The sequence below is a fragment of the Cucurbita maxima genome, unplaced genomic scaffold, assembly GCF_002738345.1.
Source record: "Cucurbita maxima cultivar Rimu unplaced genomic scaffold, Cmax_1.0 Cma_Scf00014, whole genome shotgun sequence".
Classification (NCBI taxonomy): Eukaryota; Viridiplantae; Streptophyta; class Magnoliopsida; order Cucurbitales; family Cucurbitaceae; genus Cucurbita; species Cucurbita maxima.
The window spans coordinates 2,457,065-2,484,087 of NW_019272030.1; the positions used below are offsets into that span (position 1 = coordinate 2,457,065).

Here is a 27,023-nt window from a genome sequence, read left to right on the forward strand (position 1 = left end):
ATTGTGTCGTAAAATTTATACCATATTAAACCGTGGAGATTTGAACATTTGAAATCTCAGTCGAAAATATATGTCGATATTAGTTGAACTATGATCAGACAAACACGTACGACACTTTTTTAGATCATAAGTGACAATAGTCCCAAAGTTTAGTTTATATGAAATGGGCTTATTTCTTTGGCCCACGAGGAAATAAACAACGTACTTATTTCCCTCGTTTTTTTTTTAAAATATAAAGTGATATTAATATAACTTAGTTACTCTTCTAATTTTGATACGCTACCCAACCTATTGATAAAAAGTCAAATTTTGTAGAGCAACAGGTGCAAAATACCGATCAAATTAGTTAATGTTTGCCTAATTAAAACAAGCAAACAAAAAGATTTGAGAGGCTAAGAAGGAATGGTATATTAATGAGTTGAAATTGTATTTGAATGAGAGCGATAAATAGAACATGAAATTATGGTTAAAAAGTACTTAAAATAATTGATAGTTACTATGGAACCAACAAATTGCATATTTATTTTTTACTACCCAATCATAAAATTTCACAAAATTAAGCGTTTAATTTTGAACAGTCGGGATGATCCTTAATTTCAAATTATTAAAATAAATATTCTTAGTAGGAAGCCTATTGGAAAATTCCAAAACAAAGCAAAATGAAAACTTATGCATTAAATGTTCATACCGTCGGAGTCGTGTTTGCATAAAGATTAAATTGAAAACAATTATAAATAACAAAATTAGTAGGAATTTTTTTGTTTTGACGACGAAAAAATGGGCCGTAAAGCCAGTGTCCAGAGGTATATAAACTGAGATGTAACCCTCTTTCTCTTTCTTTGAATGGATTTGGCGCGTCGGGTCTCCACTCTTCACTCTTCTGAAGAATTCAGCCAGAATGAGAGATTCACCTGGTAATTTTTTACGAAAATTATCTTATCCGATCTCCTTTTGTTGTTTGATCTCCGTCTCTTCTTTCTTGCTATAAAAAATGTTGAAATTTTGAAGTTTATCTATTCGTTAATGGCGAAAGCGAACGAGCTGCCATTGATTCTCGTCGCTCTCGGTCTGCTAACAGGAATTTCACTAGAGAAATTCATATTTTCTCACTTTTCACGCTCGTTCTTGTATTGATTTCTCCATTTCGTGTTTTCATTATCGAAACGAGATAGTATCGATGTGGAGATTTTTGTTCACTTCAATCTGTATCGCGCCGTCAATAATCTGAAAATTTAACTCGTTATTGTTTTTTGTTTTTTATTTCTTGGCTTGGACTGGAACTGCCATCATAAGTTTGTTCTGGAACAATTTTGATGAACTTGAATTTCGTCGTTGCTTGATGAATGTAGACGACGAAAGTAGTCGTCGATTAGCATAGTTATTATTTAGCGTTGTTTACGAGCGCGCTGTACGAGTAATTTGTTATTTCCTGATAGGAATAAAATGTCGTGAAGGAGCTTTTACTTTACGGCGGTAATGAAACTAAGATTTCTTCCACGAACACGAAATCCTTGTTGGAGGTTCTCTTTTACTGATCCGAATATTTCAGTTTGGAGTTCATTAGTTTCTCAGTTATTTTCAGTAGTCAACCGAGAATCGAGAATCGGACTCCATCCTGCTGCTTATTGTCAAATTTGGCTTGATTCTCGTCCTTAGCGAAATCATTAAGAATGCTTATAATAACTTCGAGACTTTTAGCTGCCGTTCCGTTGCTTCCGTTTCTTTTACGAGATTCCGAAGTCCATGAATTCTGTGCTTTACCTGGCACGATCATGTCATTGCTTGTTGCTGACTTTTTGTTTCGAATGAACTTATCACTTGTCAGTAATCGAAATAAATTTTAAGCTTCGAGGCTTGGGTCTTTGTGGAATTTTTGCTTGTTTACGATATTCATCTCTTCAAGCTCCAACAGTTTATCTAATCTTGTTATCATTTTAATAACCATTATTATTTTCACTTAATTTCTTCGTACTTCTGGTTCAGTTTGTAATGAAAAATTGATTTATCATACAGATATTTTAGTGCACGAGGTGAAAGACGCTAAAAATAAGGCCGTCAAGTTTTCTGCAATACTTAATGTCGGAGAAAATAAGGAGTTTGATTTTGTACGTACCTTATATGGTAGGTATTATTTAATTTATTAAACTTGAACGAAGTCGTGGTTAACTTTTAAGCATTCCATATGATTGATCTGATGTACACAGTTCAAGTCTCAGTGCACAATATGCAGAGACATGCTTGAATGATAGTAAGAACATATATAATGGAAGGAAACACTCTCAGAGCATGCCTATACTGGAGCATGGCTCAGCTTGCACTAATTATCTGATTACTAGAATTGAGCACACCCAAGGAGGAAAGTAAAATTTATGGTTCCATGCAAAAATGTAGTAATAATATTTTACTAACTGAGCGTTTCTCTCTATTATCCAGACGCTGCATTGTAGAGTCATGAGTTTTTTCTTTTAATTATACTTAATTTTAAGTTTTAGTTTCTTAACTTTCCTTCTTTAAAATTAGATTAAAATTTCAGTTTTTTTTGTCTTTCTAAGTTTCATTTTCAGTTGTTTGACTTTTATGTTTCCACTTTTAATGTTGCCTTTTAAGTCTTAAGTTGGTGGTTGTCCTAAAGATTTTTTTTTAGTTGAACAACATTGGGAGATCAAACTCTCTTGGTCGAGGATATATGCCTTAGGTTGGCTAAATAGGGTTCATTCTTGTACTTAATGAAGTGTGGCCTTTCATGAGAAGTTTGTATCACCAATTTTTGCTTCACTTCAATTAGAAGTTGTTTCCTTCATCTTTTGGATCCCAATCTCGCATTGTTTCTCAATATTTTCTCTCCGTTCAAAAAACGTCGAGGTTTTGATTATTGCTTCCACTGTGTTTCCCTTTTTCTTTTACTTTCTGAACAAGTGTCTCTGATCAATAATTCCTTCTGCACTCTTGCTGAAAAAATAAAGCAAAACTCCATTTAGATTTCCTATACAAGGTTTTAAAAATCCTTTATATATTTAGTTAATATTTTCTAATTTATTCTTTTAGTATTATTTCTTTGTGAAACAAACTGGGTTTTTGTTTCGCAAAGGAACAATTTTAACGTGTAAGTGGACTTCTTGGGTAAATACTGACGAGACAAAGTTCCAAATCTTAATTTTATTCATTAAGTATATTCCTTATCAAGAATCAAAGTGTGTTTTCGGGATTGACGTGTCTTATGGGAGAGTAATTTTCCTTAAGGGTGACTAACTTTTCACATGGACATAGATCTTTCTTTCTGTAACTATGAGCTTTATTTGATAAGCATATGTTAGAGGAACTTTCAATTCCTTGGGTTCCTTGTATGCTTTTGTTCATTCACTCATTTGTCAGGAAACTATTCTTATCATTAAGAAAAAAGGATATTACTAATTCTGAGAGAAAGAGGAACTTCCCAGGTGCTTGGAAAACCAGTACTTATGTAGTTTCAGATTCTCATAGAGACGGCCAAAGTCCCTAAGGAGCCAAACTCTCTGAGAATCATCACGATGCTTGTGTGCCTAGTTTATGTTGCAAGTTTTAAAACATGGTATTATTGAGTACAATATATTATGTGTATGAAGTCATCATTTCAAACTCCCCTGAAACACAATATCTATATGATGGAAATGCCCAATTAAATCATTCCTCTTCCTTCGCACCTGTATCCAAAGGATTATAAGCCCTTTAGTCTTCAAGGCTTCTAATAGTTTGTTCTAACTATCACGCTATCTCATAAAGCTATGAACAGTTTAAACAGCATTATATTGACCATGACTCGCTAGTGATTTCTACGTTTGAAGTTGCTCATGTATCCAAATATTTTCTTTCTCACACCTGAAATTTGTAAAGATTGTCCCAATTTCGTATCATCTCTAATTTTCCTTTGTTATGAACTTTTGCAGAAGGGGCTATAGCCGGAGGTGCTGCTGGCCTCGTTGTAGAAGCTGCTCTATATCCAATTGATACAGTAAAAACTCGTCTACAGGTAGCCTTATATGCGGAGTTTACTTCCAATTGGATAGTGAATATCTTTTAGGCTCCTGGAACGTTCGATCCTTAAAATTTTGGTTTCAACTGTTTTTTGCAATTATTCTGTTCACTTAATACTTTTAAGGTGCTGTGCTCTTATTTCGTCTATTCAAACGTTCTGCTTCTTGGAGACTGATATTTTTATTTTTTTCATTGAAATTATTTGTCCTGGATTGATTAGTTATACAATCTCTACTAGCTATTGCTGAAGCACTTCATTCCCTTGCTTAAGTCATATCCTTACCCGTCTACCCATTTGATTTTCTTATGCTCATTGAACAAACTATAGGGGCCTTCGTGCTTTTATTCTGTCATATGTTGGCTTTTGAATGTGTAGCACCTGGTGATTTCAGAATTATACAATCATGGTTTTTGCTAGGCTGTTCATGGAGGAGGAAAAGTTGTACTAAAGGGTCTTTATTCTGGATTGGCTGCAAATCTTGTTGGGATGTTACCGTAAGTGTACGATATTTTTCATCATCTCCTCTGCTATGTTGGATAAATGTATCACGTTTGCAATGTCGGAGCTCTATTTTAACTTGAACAGAAATCTTTCTCTAATGCGTGTTTGAATATGAAAGTATATCATATGAGAAACTGAAAAAGTCCCTTAGTTTGTATGGAAGATGAGAATGTCTCGCGCTCTAAATGCCTTTTCTTTTTAATCTGGTTTCTAGTAATTTTTTTCCTAACACCTTTAAGTAATCTTTAATTTTTTTTGTTCATGTTGATGTTTTGGCCTGTAGCAACGGCATGTCTTTATTTGAGTGAAAACCAATTTTTGTTTAAACATCAATTCTTGCTTTCAGAATTTATTGCACCGTGGACCTTTTTGTGCCTTGATTTTTGGCTGTTATTGAGTCGCTTACAATTCCTGTTCAACCATTAATATATTGAAATAGTCATAGTTAAAATTATGTGTGTTGGTTCTCTAATGCAGCAATTGATTTTATTTCTCATCATATGACGTCTGTGCTTAATGTTCTATAATTTCACTATTATCAGTGCCACTGCCATTTTCGTTGGTGTATATGAACCGACCAAGCAGAAATTGCTCAATTCTCTCCCTGAAAACCTCAATGCTTTAGCTCATCTGGTAAGATTTACCACCAACCATGTTTTCCCTTCGGCTACGCTATTTTGTTAAAAGAAAAAAGTCCATAAGTTGCATTCCGTCCTTTTCTTCCAATGATATTTTAGAGCGAACTATTGCATCAGAATGTTGGATAGAGCTCTTTATTTGTTAATTTAATAGGTGTTCAAGCTACCTACAGACTGCAGGTGTCATAGGAGGAGTGGCTTCATCGATCATCCGTGTACCAACAGAGGTAGCTAAATTTAGCTGCCCTATCACAATATTATGTCCATGCTTGCTGAGCTCATTATTCGTTCATTGTTTCCAGGTTGTTAAGCAAAGGATGCAGACCAGCCACTTTGCATCTACATCGAATGCTGTCCACGTTATTGTTTCAAGGGAAGGTTTTAAAGGCCTTTATGCGGTAATAGTAATCACTTTATTACTGATCTTTTCATATTACACCAAACGTCCTTCACCGTCATTATTCGATAAATATTTTACCAATCTATTGCAAAAGAGTGTATATTTTTCTTGTGGTTGCATATTGGTAATTGATCGCCTTCCTGTTTCTTTGATTGATGTCTCAGGGGTATGGATCTTTCTTACTACGAGATTTGCCATTTGATGCCATTCAGTTCTGCATTTACGAACAACTTAGGATAGGGTACAAGCTAGCGGTAAGTTCAATACAATCTCTCTTTCAGAACAAATGCAACAAAATAATCCATAAGACAGATTTTGTAATCTTTAACTTATTCCATCAACTAATAGGCTTCTACTTTTCCATCCACTATTCTTTGTTAAGGTGAAATGTTAACAACTCATGGCCAGTTTACAATTTTGTTAAGGAGAATGAATATCGTACGTCTTGATGCAGGCGCAAAGAGATCCAAATGACCCTGAGAATGCTATAATTGGTGCCTTTTCTGGTAAATCATCGAATGACATCTTTTCTTCTTTTGTTTTTATAAGAGTTCGGGCTGGAATTTCATAACGTTCAGAACTCGAAGCACTTAATGTTTTCTTCTTTATTGGTTCATCTTTGGAACATTATAAACTGAATAGTTGGACTCTACTATGTCAGTCCAACTAAAATTGATTACAGATCTTGTTCTTATTCACCATTGCATATATTGGTCCCATGGAACTTTTAGCGCGTAAAATTATGGATGTTTCAAGTGGACTCGTTATGTGCAGGTGGCTAGGAGCTGTTTCTAGTATCTACAAATATGCAATATTCATCTTCCAGTTTCTCTAATCTAGACCCTTTCTCCACAATGACATGCACTCACCTTATGATGCCAAATTATTCTTGACCGACATCTGGTTGTGCACGTAAATAGCCTAATCATGCATTTCATGCTTAACACATTGTGAAAAAGAAAACTATCATGATGTAGCAGAATTTCGTTTAACCTCCCAAAGAGGTTGCTTTCACGGAATTGGAAAAATAATATTTGATTTGGTTTTTTTTTTTTTGACTTCATGTGGGGTGGAGGATTCAAACCTCCTAGCTCTTGATTGAGAGTACATGTTTTATGCATTATGTTGATCTTGAAAATTTTGTTCTATTTCGCTTTGCGGGATCATTTTCCTCTGTAGGTGCTATTACTGGGGCTATAACCACTCCTCTTGATGTGATCAAAACTAGATTTATGGTTCAGGTACTGATTCATGTGCTACTCCAACTTTTTCTTGGGGCAGAAAGCCATCTTAAGTGCTTACTTGGTTTTTAATATTACGCAGGGATCAAGTAGTCAATATCAAGGTATTCGTGATTGTTGTAGGACCATAATGAAGGAAGAAGGAGCACGTGCCTTTTTAAAGGTTTGTTGCTTGTTCTTCATACCTGAGATTACTATTATTATATTAGATTAAATCATACGTACTATTGAACTTTGAGATAAGTCTTTAATCATATTCTCAAATTTTGAAAATTTTCTTTTTTACTCTTGAACGTTTTTTTTTCCATTAAAATAAGATAAAGTCTTAGAGTTATAAATGAAACCTACCTCAAAATTAATAAACATTTTGTTTAATATAACAAATAATAATAATGATGATGATGATTAAATAATAGATCTAAAACCTTAAATCACTCAAACGGCTCCACTCAAAGAGTCCAGGACTTACGTACCACCCAACTAGCTCTATGACGAAGAGATACGACACGAACTTCCTCTCTTACAAAACGAACCAAATAAATTGTGAGTCTATTTGTTATTGCAGGGCATAGGGCCAAGGGTATTGTGGATAGGGTTAGGAGGCGCTATATTTTTCGGCGTTCTTGAACAAACAAAGCAGATGCTTGCTAATAAGAGATGCCCAATGCCTGAGAAACCCATCCAGCCGCGATGATGCAGGTCATCATTTTAAGGCCTAACATCTTATTATTTTTTCGTCTTTAAACATGGGCCTGATTCCTCTATTAATTTTCATTTGTTCTTCCTCCCCTCGTTTTCTTTTTTAAATTATAACATTTTTGATCAAGCATAATTTCATTTTAAAATTGGAATTGATTCATTTAAATCTAGTGCTTCTGACTGCTTTGTTACACTTGTGGAATACAGAAGAAGCGAAGCGCGGCCAGGTTTGGAACTGGGGCGTTCAACGACTTGTCTTCTTACATTGATTCTAGAGGTATCAAGAAATTCTCCAAAACAAAGGTCGAAGTCTCGTTTGCCCCCACAATTTTTCAAATTAAATTCTCCAAAACTTTTAAAATGAACATAAGATCCCTTAACTTTATTTACTCTTAAATAATAGATAATGAAACTTTGATGATGTAGACATCTATTACAGTTGTGTAAGTTGGTTGAGTGAGTACTAAGGGAGTGAATATTAAGTAGCAAAATAGTAACAAAATGCATATTATTTAGAGCCCAAAACGAACAATCATTTTTTAAGTTAAAAAAACTAAAATGATGAAGCTCTAAGAATTGATCAAACTGAGATTTAATCCTAAAGCAAATGGTGGAAAAAGAGGGAGTGATTTTTACTTGATTGCAACAGTTTCAATTACCTAAAATTCTAGATCACCACAAAATGGTACAGAAAATCAAAGAATTCAGACAGAAATTTTAAAAAGAAATACAACATGAACTCACCCAATTTTTCTTTTTTATTTTTTTGTTTGGGGGAAATAAATGAAAAGTAACCTAAAATAAATAAACAAAATAAAACGATTTCAGACCCCACTTGGAAAGTCTAGATTTCATCCTCGTCTGAAATAAAAAGCAAATGAATACTAAAACAACAGCCAAGAAAATAATACCTAAAACAAGAAATGGGCTTAAAGCCTTAGTGTTCTTGACTCGTGCGATCGTATTTGTGGTACTTGAATAAACTAAAAGAAACTAAAAGACCAATCCTGATCACGACACTTGAATACTCTTTCACTACATTAATATGTGACAAAAACACTTGTGGTAAGCAATTTTCACTAAAGTGAATTCTTGGACAGGAGATTATTTGAAGCTAGCAAGATAGAAAATACCCTATTATTGGACAGGAGTGGTTTGATAATCATTTGTTTAGGAGCGGTTTGATTAACAATTTTGTTTAAAATTTTCTGTTTTTTGAAAATTAAGTTAGTGTTTTAAAAAATAAGTCAAATTCTGAAAACTAAAAAAAGTGGTAGAATTCAAATGTGATTAAAAGGAGAGCAGCTCGCCAAAAGAAGTAAAAAAAGTGAGAAAACAAATATGATTTTCGAAACAAAAAACTAAAAGATTATCAAAATATGACCTCGTAATCAAACAAACAATAAAACAGAAAAGAATATGGTAATACATTCATGTCTACAGTAGACCATATTCAGTGTCCTACGTCATAAGCACATGATAAACTACTTTTCCTTCAATATATATATGTATATATGTATATATATTCAAAAAATCAATATGTCAAACAAGAGGCAGCTTTATATGCTCATTATCAGATATTCAGCCAAGGCACAACTTAAATACAAATAGCACATTTTTTGTCCATAACGATGGATTGGTTGAGGTTAAGATAACTTTTCGACCAAACATAATTATTTGATTTGTTATTTTTTTTTTAACAAAAACAATATTTTTTTAAATGGGGTGTCATTTATTCAAAATTTTATTTTTAATAAAAGTAAAATGTTAAAATATGTAATAAACTCAATTTCAATACTTAAATAAAATAATTATGGAATAATAAAAAAAAATTATATAGTTAAATAAAGTTTACATAAATATATGTATAAAAAATTGTACCATCAGTAAAAAAAATATTTTTTAAAAAAATTAACAATAAATTTGGGTGGATAACTCAAATAACCCACAGATTCAACCTATCCTAAATAAGTTGATAACTCAATCCAAACCGAATGAATTGAATTAGGTTGATTGAATTCTCTGGGTTATCTGACTTTTTTAAACACTCTTGTGAAACCCCAAGCAATTTGAAATTAGAAAAGAAAGAAAGAAAGAAAAAAAATAAGTCTGTTGGAGACCGGCAAATTAAATTTCGTTAAATGTGATGCCAAGGGTTAGGAAGGATGAATAAAAAGTTCTAAAACACAAACTGTATCATGACCATTGTTTAGCAATATCATACGAAATTCATCTTAACCTGGAATCTTGTGTTTAAAATTCACCTAGGAGACTAGGACATGGAGAATTTCAGCATGCTTCACAAAGATCAAGACTACACATAAAACAGTTAAAAAAGGGAAACGGAAGCACTTACCTTCATATTTCTGTCTTGGTGCAGCTAACAGGTGATAGAGTCGGCAAACTTACTGTCAATTAAATTTAAGAATATTTATTAGGTAGATTGTTCACCTCTCAGTATATACAACATTTTCCTATGAACTTATTTGGTGTAAATCTAATTCAATTGAATACGATAAGTTAAATTTTTTTTTATCATTTATGGTAATAGTTCAATTTCATCGTTAGCAAATTTTTTGTCTGGGCTTGAGCTTTTTCTGAAAAGGCGTGGCAGGTGTAGAAGCTAAAATACAAAATGAAAGAAAAAGGATGCCCAAATAATTAATTGCAGAATAACACAAAGAAAATTTAAAGATTTGAAAGTACCGAGTAATCTATTCCCCTGAGTGTAATGGTTGCAGGTAACGGCCTTCAACTCCGATGAAAAAAATTCTTCCATGTATGCCTGTCTGAATAGAACATATTAATGATTTGTAACTTAGCTACAAAGCAGAGGTCTTCAACGATCTTTAAAATTCATTGAATAGAGTTGCAATTAGTTTGACAGACGTAAATGCAACTCAAAGACAACTAAGGTGTACCTGAATAAGGCTTGCAACAGGCTTTAACAAGCTCAACTTGTACTAAAAAATGGTAGCAAGCTGCACGTATGTTAGATTAAACGGCAGTCATGTGAATGGCAAAGATCACTAAAATCCACAGGAGCAAAATTGACAGCCAATACTTTATAAGCTTCCACTTCATTGAGAGTAATGGAATAACAAGTCTTTTATTCCTTTCTATTGAAGCAGGGATGGGTTGAACTCAGCTCCAACCTCATTAGAAGGAGGCCATCTATTCTGTAATCTCTAAAATCAGCTCAAAAAAGCAACCGTATATATAGTTCCAGTCTTGCATGCCACCATATATGGGGTACCTGCAGCAATCTTGTGAAAATTCTAAAATGACTTTAAAAGAGAGCAATTCATCAACTTCAGAATCATGATGCATGGATGTGATATAAGCATTCATTTCCATTTAATTAAAAGAGAGTAATTCATTAATTCTAAAATGTACTTTCAGGTTGTCGTACATATCCGTCATAGTTGATGACAAAGAACTGATATTAAGTGAATGTGTAACTTCATAGAATTGGTTTTGGCCATTTAATGTTGAAAAGTAGTTGATCTCAGGAGAAAACCAATAGACTGGTAGGAAAGAAGATTCGTCTTTAGACATGGGAGGCCCCTAGAAAGAAGCTTCCGAAGCCTTTAGTGGTGCCATTGGACAAGAAGGAACCCCTCCGGCATAAAAGTTAAGACGACCTATCCCTCTATTAAACTAAAGAGATGGTAGATCTCGGGGGAAAGATCATGCATGTAATGATTACTCCATACATCGGAAATTATTCATATGACAAGAAATATGAAGTATTCCTAATAGAGGAATAGGTCACCACTTTTTATTGATCGCTGGGCAATTCCTCACTACAAGACATTTCACGTGCATTGGCATAGGTAAAAGGATGGGAAAATCCTGAAATTAAGAAAATATGCTACTGTTTGGGATGCTGAGAGTAGAGAGCGACATAACAGGTGCAAACTTAGAAAATATAAATAACAATAATAATAATTCTTAAATCAACAACAAAAGTCCATTTGTATTTAAAGTGTGAATTCATCTCTTTTCTCAAACCTAGGAATTATAATATAAAGGAGGGAAAAAAAAAAAAAACTATAATGGAGTTTGGAAATGTAATTGCAACAATTAATAGATTCAGTCCAAAACTGATGTATGTGACATGGTGAATATGAACGAGAATGGATATGTATGTAAATGGAAGATAAAATATGTAAGTTACAAATGGATCCTTCAGGTGCTATCACATATTCAGTTAGCAAATTGCAAAAGAAGCTATCAGCCAACAGGCTCATCTCCATGTGCATTACCTATGTACTGAAAATCAAATAAAATCATTACAAACTTCCTCGAGAAAGTCCACAGGTGCTTTTATAAAAAAAAATACTCCATTCAATTCTACACTTGGCCTATACATACAGATAAACAGTACATGCAGTCGAAGAGCTTTCTTGCTTTTCACCCTATGATTTTTCTTTCTATATAGTACATGCAGTCAAAGAGCAACGATGTAGACCAAAGATGACTAATAATTCGGAAATTTGACAATGGACGCATGCTTTAGCAATTCATCATGGCATATAGCCCCACAGAACAGGTAAATAACAACAGTAATGTTAGAGTTTACAGTTTCGTGTTTCAAATTATCAATCATTCATGCAAGAGATACCTTTTCCCCCCCTATAACTTAATGTTTACTGGAGGACAAAAAAAAATTCACTAATGAAAGCCGTCCGGTGTGTTGATGGGCAGTCATTCATGACTACTATATGCAAGTAGTAGACCATTCACCTTAAATGCAGGTTTTGCCTCCCTGGCCTGGCTTGTCAGAGATTTCCATTACCCACTAGTGTATATCAGATGACAGCATTTATCAGACATTGATAATTTCGGCTTAAAAGCAGAGATATTATGGAGAGAAGATTTAGAATAAACACAAGAACCAACATTTTGGAATGATTACCAGTGGAAACCCTTGCACGCTGTCTCCAATACTGATCAAGCATCCAAGAGCAAGGAAAGGAAAGCGAGAGAGACGTCAGCACACAAACTAGGCCTACTTCACGTGGTAATAAGGGAATTACAACTCTTAGAATTACCTGTAGATCCTAGAAATTCTACCACATCTTTGACCGAAAGCTTTAACGGCCTCCTCAAGCTCTTTATTGAAAGCTTGCATGATGCTATCACTAAATAGATTTTCAAACATTTCAGACCTCAAAATAACATAATACAGAAAACAAAATTTAAGTCACCACAAAATACTGGAAGTCTCCAAGGACTAGCTACCTTCCTTGAGATTTATTGTCCTCAAGTAAAAATCTAGCAGAACCGCCCTGTGCACGACCCTTGAAATCTACAGCATCACCGATTTAAAATACATTCAAAATCAACTCAAATAGTCATAGACAATAACTGGAAATCCGAGCCGCGCAATCTAAGGTTGTACATGACAAAGGAATAACGAAGAAATTTAGAATGAAAAAGCCTCAACTATTGAAAACTACTGCATATACGAACTGAACACCGGTTTAAAGACGCACAAACTCAAATCAAACGATCAAGCACAATAATCCAAAGTCCGAGACGCGCAATCTAAAATACAGATCAAACGAAGAACAAAATAAAATTTAGGACGACAAACGTTTTGGATCGTACTTACTCTTTCCTCGCCTCAATTCTCACAGAAAACAATCAAAATGTAATGAAGGAACATAAAGTAAAAAAGATACATGTATGGAACTAATCAAACTCGCGGAGCACTAGTTCCTACGTTCAAAATCATCAACTACTCGATCACACCAATGTCTCAGCCGCCAAACAGAAAGCTTCGCGTTCTCATAGGCATAAACAAAGAAAATGAAACATTACGTCGAAAACAAAGCAGAAACCTGACGAAATGGAGCGGTTGAGGACGGCTCGCTAAGTGAAGTATCACTGAAGAAGTAACAGAGAGAAGTAAGAACGATAAGCGAAGCTTCATTTCTTCTCCTTTTGTGAGCTTCAGGCGATCACAAATTTGGAGCCAAACGGCTCTTCAAATTTCGCGGTCAGTGATCTGAAGACTGAAACGCTAAAATCGGCATTTTATACCATTTTTTTTTTTTTTTTATCTTTCACTAAATTAATAAAAATAAAAATAAAATTTAGTCTAAATATATATATAAACCATTAGTTTTTTTTATATATCTTTTAACTTTTAAAATTTTCCCTTTCTATAAATAAATAAATATATATAAATATAAATATATATATATATATATATATATATATATATATATATATATATATATATATATATATATATATATATATAATATTAATAAAATTTTGAGGTTAGTATTAATATTCTTTACCTTCATTAAAAAAAAAAATTTAAAAAAATTATTGTGATTATTAATATATAGATAAAACCATTTATCAACCTCTCACAAATTATTTTAAAAACTTTTGAAATTTTATAGATATATTTTAAATAGAAATGTAAAATTCAAAACTATTTTTATTAATTTAATTTTTATTATAGCACGAAGAGGAGAGTCAGCCATGTGTAATGAGTGATAAGTGTGATAAGTGGCCATTCTATCGTATGTTGACTTTTCTCATTTATTTTATTTTTTATGTTATCAAATATTTTGTATTTATTTTTAAGAATTATATAATTAAGTATTTTTAATTGATGAATATATTTATAATTACTCTTTAACTGTAACAACCTACTTTTACTATGACTATAATCGTTTCTATAAGGGTCATTATACACGGGTCTCTTGCTCATTAAAGTGATTTAAATGTTAATGGAAACCACTACATATATATAACTCCTTAAATTAATACATAAGTTACAAATGTTACTTATTTTATCTCTCCCATTTTCTCGCTATCTATAAATAGCTTAACGATCTCCATCGAATAAAACACAAACACATTGAGAAAACCTCAAAAAAGGCAAATACTTAGACATGGCAAAGGGAAGCAACGCAATGGGAGCAATGGTGATTCTCTTAAATGGCAATAAACTTGGCATTCTTAGCTCAACCTTCAACAGCCGACGACGACTACAATTCACCTATATGGGATAGATGGGTAGACAAAGATAGAGGATTAAATCTACGACCGTGTTTGGATATGATGAAGAGCGCAAAATGTCAAGTGGAACTTTACAATTACTACTTCAATATAAGTAAGAAAGAATTGGACCTAAATTGTTGCATCTTCGTCAAAGTCATGGGGAAGAGGTGTGCTCGAGCTTTTGCTGGTTGGTTTCGTTTTCCTGAGTTTGAAGTCTTTAAGCCTAATCCTATGAAGGTTTATAAGAATTGTGTTGGAAGACTTGATGCTCTTCCACCTGCACCATTCTAAACCTTAAAGATAAGTAATTTGTATGTGTTTTTTTTCAATAAATGATGTGTATGGAGCATGGAAAATGAACTTGATATAATGTTAAATAACAATTTTTCGCTCTCTAAAGGATTCTATATGCTTAATTAGATGGAGTGATCAAATAATATAAAGGATCATAGTTCCACTCTCCTACTCCTTGTGATATAAGAACTTCAAAAAGAAAGAAAAAAAGTGTCACAAGCCCCGAAGTAAGTTATCGAGGACGATGACAGTTTAAGTGGGGGAGAATGTCACAACCCAACAATGGTTGTGCCCCAAGTATGTCATCGAGGACGATGACTAGTTTAAGCGGGGAAGAATGTCACAACCTAACTATGAAGAGAGTAGGTTGTGACCCTCACGTTATGACAAGAGAAGCGACGACCCTCATCAAGTGGTGCCCATCCGGCCACGCGAGGGCCTATACAAGTGTCATGATGCAACCAAGGAGAACGGTGCATCATCTAACACACCACACGAAGTGGGTATTGAAGACAAGTTGAGACATAAGCAAGATAGAGACATCAAATAGATAAGAGGGGTAAAAATAGGCTTGTTGAAGGGTCGGGTAGGGTCCTGGGCCTTAACCTCGAAAGTCGGGACTCCGGAGGGAATTTGGGCATGCGATATCATGCGGCGTCCGTCCGTAAGTAGAGCAAAAATCATGATAAAGGATCATAATCTCAAAAAAGATGTAACAATAAGAGCTATTTATAGAAGCGATATACTAAGTTTCATATAAAATGTCGCGTAATTATGATAACCCCTAGAAGCAATGTGCACACAAAAGAAATTTCAAGAAAAACAAATAGTTCAAAGATTTGATATGCATATTAGTATGGTTCACAAGAAAATATGAATAATTATTACCTTGGCGTTGGATTCCAAGTCCTTCAAAAGCTTACATATCCATGAATATAAATGCAATCTTCGCATCTTCATTGCTCAAATCAAGAAATAGATCTTACCCTTTGGAAAATACTTCCAGTCTGCAAGAAAATTGATTAAAGTGCAAAACAATAGACGACACAAATCTCAATCTCAAAACATTCAAACTTTATTGATATACAAATGCTAAGCTCTCATATACTTTGGAAAACCCGTGGAAGTAAACTAAGAGTAGTACATTCCTATATATTATGTAAATGAAACCCTAGAGTAAACTCATTTACACAACCACTGCAATACACATCTCTAGCTACAGAAAGAATATGATCCAAAGAATGGAGTTAAATACAAGTTATCAACAAAGTTCATGAGCTACATGATCTCCAAACACAACACTGTTAGCCAAATCTTTGGTTTTGTAAGAGATTGGGCTTCTTGGATTTACCTTGCAATGTTCGTTGCACCCGGAAGCTACACCAAATTATCTTTTTTGAGGCACATGAATGATCAAGTAAATTCTCGCCACATCTCAATCTAAGCAACTGATCAAAAATCAGTATACATCGATTGTTACTTGTTTTTCGATCTCTGCATCTGTAAATGTCAGAGCTCGCTGTAGCTTACGGGGGCAGAAAACCTCGACCTCGGCCACATAGGTGGCTGTCACTGGTCTATGATCAGAAAAGTTAATTTCAGTCCTCCTATAACTGCACAATTTCAATCCTTTGCCATATGAAAGTATACGGTCACACCTGAAAATGCAGCAAACAAATAATAAATTTCATGCATGAGATTGTTATAAAGGAGGTAAGTCTTGTTATAAAGGAGCTTACCAGTTTGTGAAAATACAAAGGTTAAATTTTATATTTTAAAGGAGCAAAAATTATTTCTACAAATACAGATATGTTAAAGAGGATGTCCAGAGAATATATTATTCAAATTGTTGAAGTTAAGATTGTGAGATCCCACATCGGTTGGGGAGGAGAACGAAACATTCTTTATAAGGGTGTGAAAATCTCTCCCTAGCATATGCGTTTTAACAACCTTGAGGGAAAGTCCGATAGGAGAAGCCTAAAGAGGACAATATCTGCTAGCGGTAGACTTTGGATGTTACAAATAGTATGAGAGTTAGGCACCGGGCGATGTGCCAGCAAGGAGGCTAAGCCCCGAAGAAGGGTGGACACGAGATGGAGTGCCAGCAAGGACGCTCAGCCCCGAAGGGGATGGATGGGGAGTCCCACATCGATTAGAGAAGCAAACGAGTGCCAGTGAGAGCGCTGGATCCCAAAGGGGGTGGATTGTGAGATCCCACATCGATTGGGGAGGAGAATGAAATTTCTTTATAAGGGTGTGGAAAGCTCTCCCTAGGTGTGGAGACCTCTCCCTAGCAAACGCGTTTTAAAAACTTTGAGGAGAGCTCGAAAGAAAAAGCCCAAAGAGGACAATATCTACTAGTGGTGGACTTGGGTCGTTACAAACACCATATTGCCAATGAACTCAACCATTTCAGAGGGTAAGTCTTAAAGTATGTTCAGACAGAGTATTCTGATATTGTCATTTCATGTCCTCCTACAGTTCCTCTTTCATTTTGCAAATCGAACACAAGCGAGAAAAAAGTTACAATACTGAAGAAACTGGGACGGCAACTGCAGTTTTCAACTGCACGTAGATGAACAAGCATGCCTGTTCGGATTTGACAGACAGCATTTATACACATTACCCAAATACATGGATATCAATGCATTTGTAGATTGTACATGAACGACCCTCTACAACTAAATAAAATCAACGTGTACAGCAATAATAAAAGCTTACCATGCTGGAGTACGCCTTCCAACTTTTGGATCTTCGCCACAATACTTTTCTGAATTATTCTCGTATTTATAGGTTGGTGGAAAATTTAGGTTTCCCTCAGTCCATCCATCAAATGTACGACCCTTCTTAAGCTCCCGCAATAACTGACAGTATGTAAGAAAAACACAATGAACAAGTAGACATTTTGCCACATAATTCATAGTTAGACACAAAATAACCATATTCCAGAGCCCCTGCTTAACCACTTCCAATCTCCTTGTAAAAACACAATAAAAACTTGTTAAGTAAATGCTTTTTCCAGAAGATATCAGACACTCTCAAAATCCTAGCCTTTGATCACAAACTTCAGTTTCCGAAGAACGGATAGAAATGGAATTAGAACGGAAGTTCCCTTGTACATGATTTTTAAGCAAGTACATTCTACATTTTTAGCCAATAAAGTATTTGGTTTCTTGTTCACTTAAAGAAGATGTTATTTTACTTGGTTCTAGAAAGAAAGAGAAAAACAAAGAAAATCTAGAAATGCCTAAAGTTCAGGCATCGTCTATTTTTGAAGTTTAGTTGCGACCCATACATCCCAAAAGATTTACTTTACGGAAGTACCTGATCACTCTCAGCCAACCTAGACCATTCTTTTCTCGAGATAAGCTCTCTTGTCTTCTCATAAGACAAGTTGATGCGGTAATTTAAATCACCCAGCCAGATTATCCGCCTGCAAATAAAAGAGAATGGGTTGTCAGAGAGTTGGATACAGCAGTTCCTGTAAGTACTACTACAACAACTACGACTTTTAGTTAAGTAGTAATATATATTTTTATTTCATCAACCTAATGCTACAAAAGTTTACAAGAAGAAAACAAGTTGATAGATCTGCAACTACTACATCAAAATCCAGGTAACACAGAAATATAGATGTGCAGCAAATAGGAAAATAGGGAAAAAGAATATCTATTAACATGCAAGCTATAAAACATTAGATAACAAGAATAAAGAGAATTTATGTTAGAGAAAGCATTCAGTAGTAAGAATCCTGATTATCACAATGAACAGATGACTAATTTGATCTAAATTGAATATTATTCCATTGTTTGTTTTAATTTGAGATGTTGCAGTTTTTTACCTTCTTCCAACTAAGATGTTCTGTGAAATTTAAAACCTGCAGGACTAGGCATATAGTGATTTTTATTTTTGGTTGGGATGAGAAATAATTGTTTTCCAAAATAGAAACAGGTACTATAGGGAAGGACTGGAAATCCAAATTCAACCTAAAGTCTAAATAAATTTCAGAAAGCTCTCTAATTAGTGGATAACAACACAAGAGAAATACAAAATTCCTTAAGTGAAGTGTCAAAGGCACATATTGACCTACACCCTATTCTAAACCTCATGACGGTTCCACATAAATGGCAAAAATGAGTCTTTGGCAATTAGAAAAGTCATCTTTTTTTTAAAGTACATTTTGCGAATATCAAAGGGCATGTCATGCTTACACGGAATATGAATGGTTAACGTGTGGAATAGAAGAAGAAGCTAAACAAAACCCAATTAGATATGAATATATAGATAGGCATCTTGTGAATACTCACTCATGGTCGTGGATTACTTTAGGAAACCCAATACCATTAAGTGGATGGAATGAAGTTCTTCTATGTATTTCGCTCACATCAGCATTTCTTTTAAGTTCATCCCCCTCCTTTTCACCTGAAGTCAGGTGAGTGCATATAAAGCAAAATAGGGTCTGATATATGGACATGCTGACAGATATGGATCCCTGAAGAAATAGATGCTTTGATAAATTATAAAGAGACAACTAAAACAATAAATTCGCTATGCATTATGAGCAACAACGATGGTTAAGCTAGAATTTTTTTTTGACTAAATGTAATAAGAAACAAGTCATGGCAATCGGAAGAAATTCAAACAATCTAACCATTTAAGATATCTTTTTCATTGAATAAATTAATACTAACAAATATTGGTTGGTTCCACTGTGCAAATATGAAAAACATAACTAATAACAGACTTTAGTAGGTTTTGGCTATATCCCAGAATGATTTGGTCACAAAGGATGCAACACGGGGATCCAATATTGAATCTAGAAACTAAAGGTATTATTGACCTATGGCAGGCAGCACCAATTTCATTTCAACCATACTACGTAATGTTGCATTACATAAAAACTCCAGTAGAAAGCCAAAACAACGTGAAGTAAAGAGAGAACTCACAGGATTGCAGAACAAGCTAACTACAACAGGATCCATAGGTTAACAAAAATTGAAAAATAATGAAAAAGGGAACGAACCTTGTTGCCGATGTAGCCCATTACACCAACACCAACAGTAGATACATTTACATTCTGAATGTGCCTTCGCAAACTCTTACGAACCCATATTGTGAGGAAAATACCAACCATTTGCTTACTTACTATTCTAACATATGACGATCTTCTCTTTCGTTTTAGGAGAGACTCGAGATCAATTTCTCCAAGCAAAGCAGCCCCTGATGGCATTTCATTCATGGTTGACTTAAAAGAATTATATTTCCCAAAGGACTTGGATGTTTTAAACGATTTTATTGACTTAAATGAGTTAGGTCTCTCTAAAACAATATGGGGTAGTAAGTGTAGTGGAGGCTCAGGCCAACACAAACCAATCCTTTCTGACCCACTAAGCATTTTAGTTAATCTTCTATCCGGTTGCAAGACAGCCTCGTCATTCTCTGTGCTATCTTCAGTCCGTAAGCAATTTAACCGATCCAATCTCTTTGGAGAAGAATATTGCCTCAGTAAATCCTGTTCTACAGGTATCCCTGATTTGGTATTTTCAGAAAGTTCTGAAATTGGGATCTTCAAGCTTAGATTTGTGTAACTGACTAGTTCGTCACCATTTTCCTTGCCATAGAATTCTTCATCACATGGATGCACCTCCTCACCAACGTCACTATCACTTTCCTGCAGAATCTCCTCCTCTAAATTTGGGATGTCGTCAAATGGCTTAAACTTTGATGGGGATGGTGGATCACTAAAGCATTTGATCTTAGTTGTAGTAGGTCTAACCCTATTCAATGTTTCCCGGATAATATCTTCCCACCTTGCAACTGGGCGACTGTCTTCAGCACCAAATATATTTCCAGCATTCAATGGTACAATCTCCTGGAAACTGCAAAGACAAAGCAGAACTAACTATTAATAACAAAAAAAGAGATAATCATTATAAATATAAAATAAATAATTGAACACAAATTTAACGCATTTAATTAAATCAAGATAGCATCATGTGGTCTGGAAGTCCAAAATTCAATCATTAAAAAGAGGAAAACAATGATATAAAGAGAGAGAAAATAACTCACCCAAGGACATAGATATCAGCTGGCTCATTGGTATCTATCCAGCCATCAATATCTAGATCTTCAGGGGGTAGTTTTCCTCCAACATTCCAAGTCCCAACACATATTCTGACACGAGATAAAGTAAATAGCTTAACTCAAAAGAAAAAAAAAAAATACTAATCAGACTTTTCATAAACACTATAATTTCCAAATGGTCAATCATACCTGAGTTCTTTTGTGTTTATATATTGCGTCCTAAATGTTTCTGAATTTCTTCTTCTCAGCCTCGGCAGCACATCTAAATTTGAAGCAATTTAATGATAAGTCAATGAACTGAAATTAAAAATCTTAGAGCTTCTTGTGAAGCTAAAGAAGTTAAAAATAGTCGGGTATTGTAGAAATCCCACACACACAAATAGAACTTCGGCTGCGATTTATACAGCTGAAAGCTACCTTATCTTAGGAGAAAAGCATGATGTTATGCGCCCAAAATAAAGAGAACGAGAGCATGGGACTCAGGAATTTGGATTTGATGGTTAAATAGAGCATAATTTTCTTTTAGAAAAAGGTGATCTTATATTAAATGCAACAATTATCTACGTTGAAATAGCCTCAAGTAAAACAGGATGATAATGAGAAGTTGAGGTCAAACTAGTCATACAGAAAGGTATGAATCTGCTGAGATCGGACAGTAACTGAATAGAAGGATGGGGTGTCCAACACTCGCATTGAACATCCAGAAAAATGCATTTCCTTCTTTTGAAGATTATCAAATGGAAAAACAAATGAGAAATTATTTAAAATTTTTGGATAAATATAGTTCTTGATCCACTACTCCAGATAGAGAAAGTATGTTGCATTAAATTTTCTTTGTGTACTGTATTTTCTCCCCAAATCCATTTTTATTCTCAAACACGTCAAGTAAATTAAAGCATATAATCCTGCCAGATTCTGCAAATGCCGATCTTTTGGTACTGCTTCAAGGACATTAATTGTAATTTGTAAAGAGAAATGTAAGGGAGAAACTAATGTTCTTCAAAATTTACCATTAGCATCAACCAGTGGTTCATCTCTGTTGTCTACCTTAAAGCGTGATTCTCTTCCCCTAAAACGGCATTCTGCTAAAAGCAATCAAATATTCAAATCAGAACGCGAGGCATTCCCAAAATAGCACAGTGTATTGTGCTGAGCTCATGAAGATTCAATGAAATTCACACACCAAGCCAAAAATACATAGCTCAATAAATTTCAAGGGTTAGAAACTTCACACCTTCGATTTCAGAATCGGAAGAATTTACATCCTCATCATCTTCGGTATCGGCACTGTAATCCGACTCTAAGGCGTTGATATTGAGCAATTTGCGCAAGACCACTCTCGGCCAGAAAAGCTGTAGGCACGAGCAACCGAAACAACATAATTCAGCCCATGTTCTCTGCAAATTTCCTCATATTTTCGAAATTAACAACAATAATCAAACAAACAGCAATAAAATAGAAAGAAATAAGGAAGAACGGGATAGAGTTGAAGTACCTGAGGTTGATTCCTGGAATTGTGCCTCATCTGATGAGCTAAAAACTAAGAACAGAGAAATAGAGAGCAAAAAAAAAAGGAAGAATAACGAAGCAAGAGCTTGAGTAGTTGACGAATGAAGAACACAAAGACGAAGACGAAGAAGAAGAAGAAGAAGGCGTCTACGAGCAGCCAGAGCTGATTCGGCAGTTATGCGTTGGGAGAGTGGATGTATGACTTCCTCGATTTCAGATGCTTTTATTAATTATTTACAAATTTGTGCAACAACTGTAATTACTAATAATTAATAGGCACAATTCACAATTATTTTCTCAATGAAATTTCGAGTATTTACTTAATAAAATTCAATTATATACGGTTAATCGTTCCACTACCATAAATTTAACTAAGAAATTAAGCTATTTTTCTAAAAGATTTAATTTTTTTTTTTAAATTTAAATAGAAAGTTATAAAATTTTCTCCCATAAATCATTTATTATTTACTAAATTGACTTTAAAATTCTAATTTATACGGTTCTTTATTGTTATTTTTCTTACTAATTAGGAAAAAATTATTTCCGCTCCGTTTCCTTTTTAACGTTTCATTCGAGACAAGTTATTCTAGATGAAACTATAAAAATGATCGTCTTTTGATTTAATATCAGTAGTTATGTTGACTTATTGTTATTTTCCTCGTTAATCTCGAGAAATCTTTCATTGCTCCCTCCCCATTTTACGTTCCATTCTATATAGATTTTTTTGAGCTAAATCTACCCCTTTAAATAAAATCGGGAAAAATAGCGCTTTTTGAATAATCCAAATTTTATAATTACATTTGATTTTATAAGAATAAATATTTACTAAAAGTGAGAGACTTTTGGCCCACCGAACTTTTTCTCCCATCTTCCACTTGTAAAAGCAAAAATAGAGGCAGGCACATGACATGCTTAATGTTAAGTCGTTATATCAAATCTCCACAATATTGACTCTATTAATGTTCTAATTCCTCAAATTATATATATATTTGTCTATTTTTAAATAATAATCCAATCAAAATATAAATATATTTACACAAACGTTTTAATAATATAAATATCATTTTTTTCATTAAATAAATAGAATAAGAGACAGATTTTATTTCCAGTGCCTTATCCTATTTAATATAAGTATATTTTTAATATATATTAAAAAAAAAAATATATATATATATATATATATACACGCCTTTTATCTATATTAATAAAAATAAATAGTTAATTTTTAGTAATATTTAAATAATATGTTGTAATATTAAATTTTGAATTTTTAAAATTATGTTGATATTTTATATATGTTTACTAATTAAAAGAATAATAAATAGGTAAAAATTATCAATCTCTGCCTCTAATCCCATTGAGAATGAAATAGGTGGCAGAGATAGAAACCAAAAGGCTTCTAAATGCCAAAATTGGTATGTTTTTATCAATCTCTGCCTCTAATTCCATCGAGAATAATATTATTTGGTTTTTGATATATTTTTAATTAGAACAATTTTGAATTCACCATTTAATTTTAAAGAAATATATCGTAAAATAGTCCGATTTAATATTAAGTAAAGCATTTTTGTTTGTGTGTGTATATATATATATATATAGCATTTTTGTGGGGGCTACATACTTTTTATTTTTTCCACAGAAATCCATTCTTACGTTTGCAAAAGCTTCTTAAACTGAATGATGAAAACTTTAATGAGTGGTACTTTCCTTTTTTATATTCCCGCAGTGGGAAAATTTTATTTACCCATTATTTTAATATATAATTTAAAGCCCATTATATATATATATATTCAAAATAATTCCTAAAGAAACGACCTAAAAAAGCATTTAAAAATTAATTAATCTTACCTATATTTTCAAAAAATAAACTCAAAATTTAAAAATTAAAAAAAATAATTTTTTTAAAATAGGTTTACAATAATTAAATTAAAAGAGCATAAATTTAAGGGGGGAAAAAGAGAAAACTAAAATTAAATCATTATCAGCTGGGTCTAAATAGGAATTAATTAAGTGTTTTTCTTATATAAATAAACTGAAAAATTTCAGATTCGGAGGTAATAATAAAAAGAAAAATGAATTTATTTTCAGAGAGAGAGAGAGAGAGAGAAGAACCTGGAAGGGGTTTTCTGGAACAGAGGCCGAGTTCGACACCCAGAAAGTCTTGGAAGCTCTATCTTTCTTCAACAATTTTTGATGAATTTGGAGAGCTTTTCTTGTAGTTATATAACATTGAAGATAGAGAATGAAGGAGAGAGAGAAGGGTTCTGATATTTCGATGTGACCTAATATTTTATTCCCTCAATTATTTTGATATATATATTATTAATTATTATAACACGATATTTAATACTCAATTATAATTTATCATATATTTTATTATAGACAAATATTTAAATATTGGTCTATTCTCCAATCATAGTTTATGATTAAATTTTCTCATTTTTTAAATAATTTTCTCATCTAATAATTAATATATTTTAAAGAATATTAATCTTGTTTTAAAAATCAACAAAAAGAACTTAAAATATATTTTTATAAAGTTAAAATTTTAAATTTTTAATAGGAAAAAATTTGTGAAAGAAATATTTTTAAAAATAAAATAGTTATAAAATATATATATTTTTTTTAATTAGGGTTGTTTTATCAAATTTTTTTAATAACTTTTTTTCTTTTTGTCTTTTTTAAAATAATTTTAAAACACAATAATAAATACAAAATTTTACCTATTTATAAAATCATGGACCTGATATAAATTTTAATTTGGAATGGGAGCAAATGAATCATAAATTAATAAAAGTTTAAAATTAATGATTATTAAATTATTTACGCATGAAATTGTTTTTTTAATTACCCCAAAAATTAAACAAACACATATATCGTATCTAGTCAAACTATTTTAACGCTCCATTAATATTTTTATTAAATGTATTCAATAATAATAAGTAACTCCCGATAATAGCATTAATTATTTTTGTGTTTGTTTTTTCTAATAATAGATCACAAATATAGAAGCATAAATTTGGAATTTAATCAAAACGGTCCTTTTTTTCATCATCGTTTAGATTAAATTAAAAAAAAAAAAAAAAAAAAAAACCTTATATTATAATGTTTGAATAAAGGAAGGCGTCGAATATTTAACATTTATTGCCATTTGAGCATATTTTAATTATATATTATATAGTTTATATTAATAATATAAATTTGCAAGTAGGCACGAAACAACAACCCACCGAAATCTAGTCCGCAGAAAAGTATGCACAAAGATAAGATCCAATGCGACGTCGTAATTCGATTAATTATTAATTATTTGTTTTCATAAGGATAATATAATCACTTCAAAATTCACATCCCATCCATTTATAAGCTTGGGGACTGCCGCTCTATTGTGTCAAATTAACGTGACAAGTTTTTATTAATTTCCTTTTTTTCATTAAATATACATTTCAATTTATAATATTTCTATATTGTTTTTTTTTTTAATTTTAGTCTTTATTGCTTTGATTTTATATTAATACATTATTTAACCATTTTATTCTTTGTTTCAAATTTTAAAAAATTATGATTTTTTTTTTTAAATAATGTTTTCATTTTTTTTATATGACCATTTCAATTATCAATTCTAAAAATAAAAATAGTTTTTAAATATTTGTTATTTTTAATTTTTACTCGAATTTAAAAAACATGAATTAAATGGATAAATTAATAAAATAAAATAAAAAAAACATGATTAAGACATTTATTTTCTTTAGATTTTTAGGTATGAATTATGAAATAATTTAAAATTATGTAAGGAAAGTTGCATTATATTGACTACAATTTTTTTTTTTTTTTTAATTTAGAATAATAAAAGACCGTCTTCGTTCAACGAGGTAATGATCAAAGTGAAATTTATAAACATACGTTAGGAACAAAAAATTTCTCCTCTCCTCTAATAATATTTTATTAACTTTAATATACTTTATTTAATTTAGGAGATCCTAAGCATAATTTGATTATGTTGAGTTAATTAGGGTGACAAGGTACTAATTGTTAGATGAACACGACTCTCCACAATGGTATGATATTGTCCACTTTGAGTGGAAGTTCTCATGGGTTTGCTTTGGGCTTCCCCAAAAGGCCTCAAACCAATGGAGTTAGTATTCCTCACTTATAAACTTATGATCATTCCCTAAATTAGCCAATGTGGGACTTTTTAAATTAGGGTTTGAATACAAAATTGATATACGGAGTTTAAAATCGACTTAAAGTTCATGTAGATGTTTTTTTTTTTTTTAGTTAAGCAATTACTCGAAGTGGGGATGAGAAAATAATATTACATATTCATTATAGTTTGTAGAAGCGTATTCGTTTGTTGATTCTTTGTTGTTATTTGGAGGTTGAAAATTGAAAATTGCATTAAGCGAGAGTTTGATCTTGACTCGGGATGAATGATGGCAACGTACTTAGCACATACAAGTTAGATGAAAAGTGGTGTTTCTCGTGGCAGATAGGTGAATAATACCCAATAACTTGCACTTGAAAGGGAAACCATAACTGAAAACGGTTACTAACGCCTGGGAGCTCGCACGCACCAAGCTAACACATCGAATGAGGAAGCTTTTACTCGTTCGAAACGT

At 32.8% G+C, this 27,023-nt stretch overlaps 2 protein-coding genes and 1 long non-coding RNA gene across 13 annotated transcripts; 1 reads left to right on the top strand and 2 right to left on the bottom strand.

Annotated features, from left to right (window-relative positions):
• The first annotated feature begins 842 nt into the window (after positions 1-842).
• On the top strand, positions 843-9,908 carry LOC111489865 (S-adenosylmethionine carrier 1, chloroplastic/mitochondrial-like). 5 transcript variants are annotated; one of them, XR_002719448.1, is made up of 14 exons: positions 843-914; positions 2,014-2,121; positions 3,924-4,006; positions 4,430-4,506; positions 5,056-5,146; positions 5,325-5,378; positions 5,454-5,549; positions 5,716-5,805; positions 6,006-6,057; positions 6,731-6,792; positions 6,875-6,955; positions 7,358-7,491; positions 7,699-7,768; positions 9,760-9,908. XR_002719448.1 is itself a non-coding variant. In XM_023138291.1 (13 exons), exons 1-12 carry the CDS (start codon positions 899-901, stop codon positions 7,484-7,486), a joined length of 939 nt encoding a protein of 312 aa, XP_022994059.1. In that variant the 5' UTR covers positions 843-898; the 3' UTR covers positions 7,487-7,491; positions 7,699-7,922. The 5 variants fall into 5 exon arrangements, 3 of the variants coding, with proteins under 3 accessions (XP_022994059.1, XP_022994061.1, XP_022994062.1); XR_002719449.1 differs by having other exon boundaries at positions 7,358-7,490; positions 7,706-7,768; XM_023138291.1 differs by lacking the exon at positions 9,760-9,908 and having other exon boundaries at positions 7,699-7,922.
• Positions 9,909-10,201: 293 nt separating this feature from the next.
• On the bottom strand, positions 10,202-11,692 carry LOC111489866. 2 transcript variants are annotated; one of them, XR_002719451.1, is made up of 4 exons: positions 11,672-11,692; positions 10,647-10,747; positions 10,413-10,472; positions 10,202-10,280 (listed from the first exon to the last, which is right to left on the bottom strand). It is a non-coding gene; the product is annotated as an uncharacterized LOC111489866 (long non-coding RNA). The 2 variants fall into 2 exon arrangements; XR_002719450.1 differs by lacking the exon at positions 11,672-11,692 and having other exon boundaries at positions 10,647-10,895.
• Positions 11,693-14,433: 2,741 nt separating this feature from the next.
• LOC111489861 (type IV inositol polyphosphate 5-phosphatase 3-like) lies at positions 14,434-22,530 on the bottom strand. Of its 6 annotated transcripts, XR_002719446.1 has the most exons (13): positions 22,394-22,530; positions 22,133-22,295; positions 21,909-21,983; positions 21,088-21,160; positions 20,884-20,988; positions 19,838-20,693; positions 19,122-19,306; positions 18,139-18,247; positions 17,536-17,678; positions 16,166-16,472; positions 15,703-15,821; positions 14,650-14,807; positions 14,434-14,518 (listed from the first exon to the last, which is right to left on the bottom strand). XR_002719446.1 is itself a non-coding variant. In XM_023138287.1 (10 exons), exons 1-10 carry the CDS (start codon positions 22,421-22,423, stop codon positions 16,274-16,276), a joined length of 1,893 nt encoding a protein of 630 aa, XP_022994055.1. In that variant the 5' UTR covers positions 22,424-22,530; the 3' UTR covers positions 15,868-16,273. The 6 variants fall into 6 exon arrangements, 3 of the variants coding, with proteins under 3 accessions (XP_022994055.1, XP_022994054.1, XP_022994053.1); XR_002719445.1 differs by having other exon boundaries at positions 14,434-14,797; XR_002719444.1 differs by having other exon boundaries at positions 14,434-14,807.
• Positions 22,531-27,023: the final 4,493 nt, after the last annotated feature.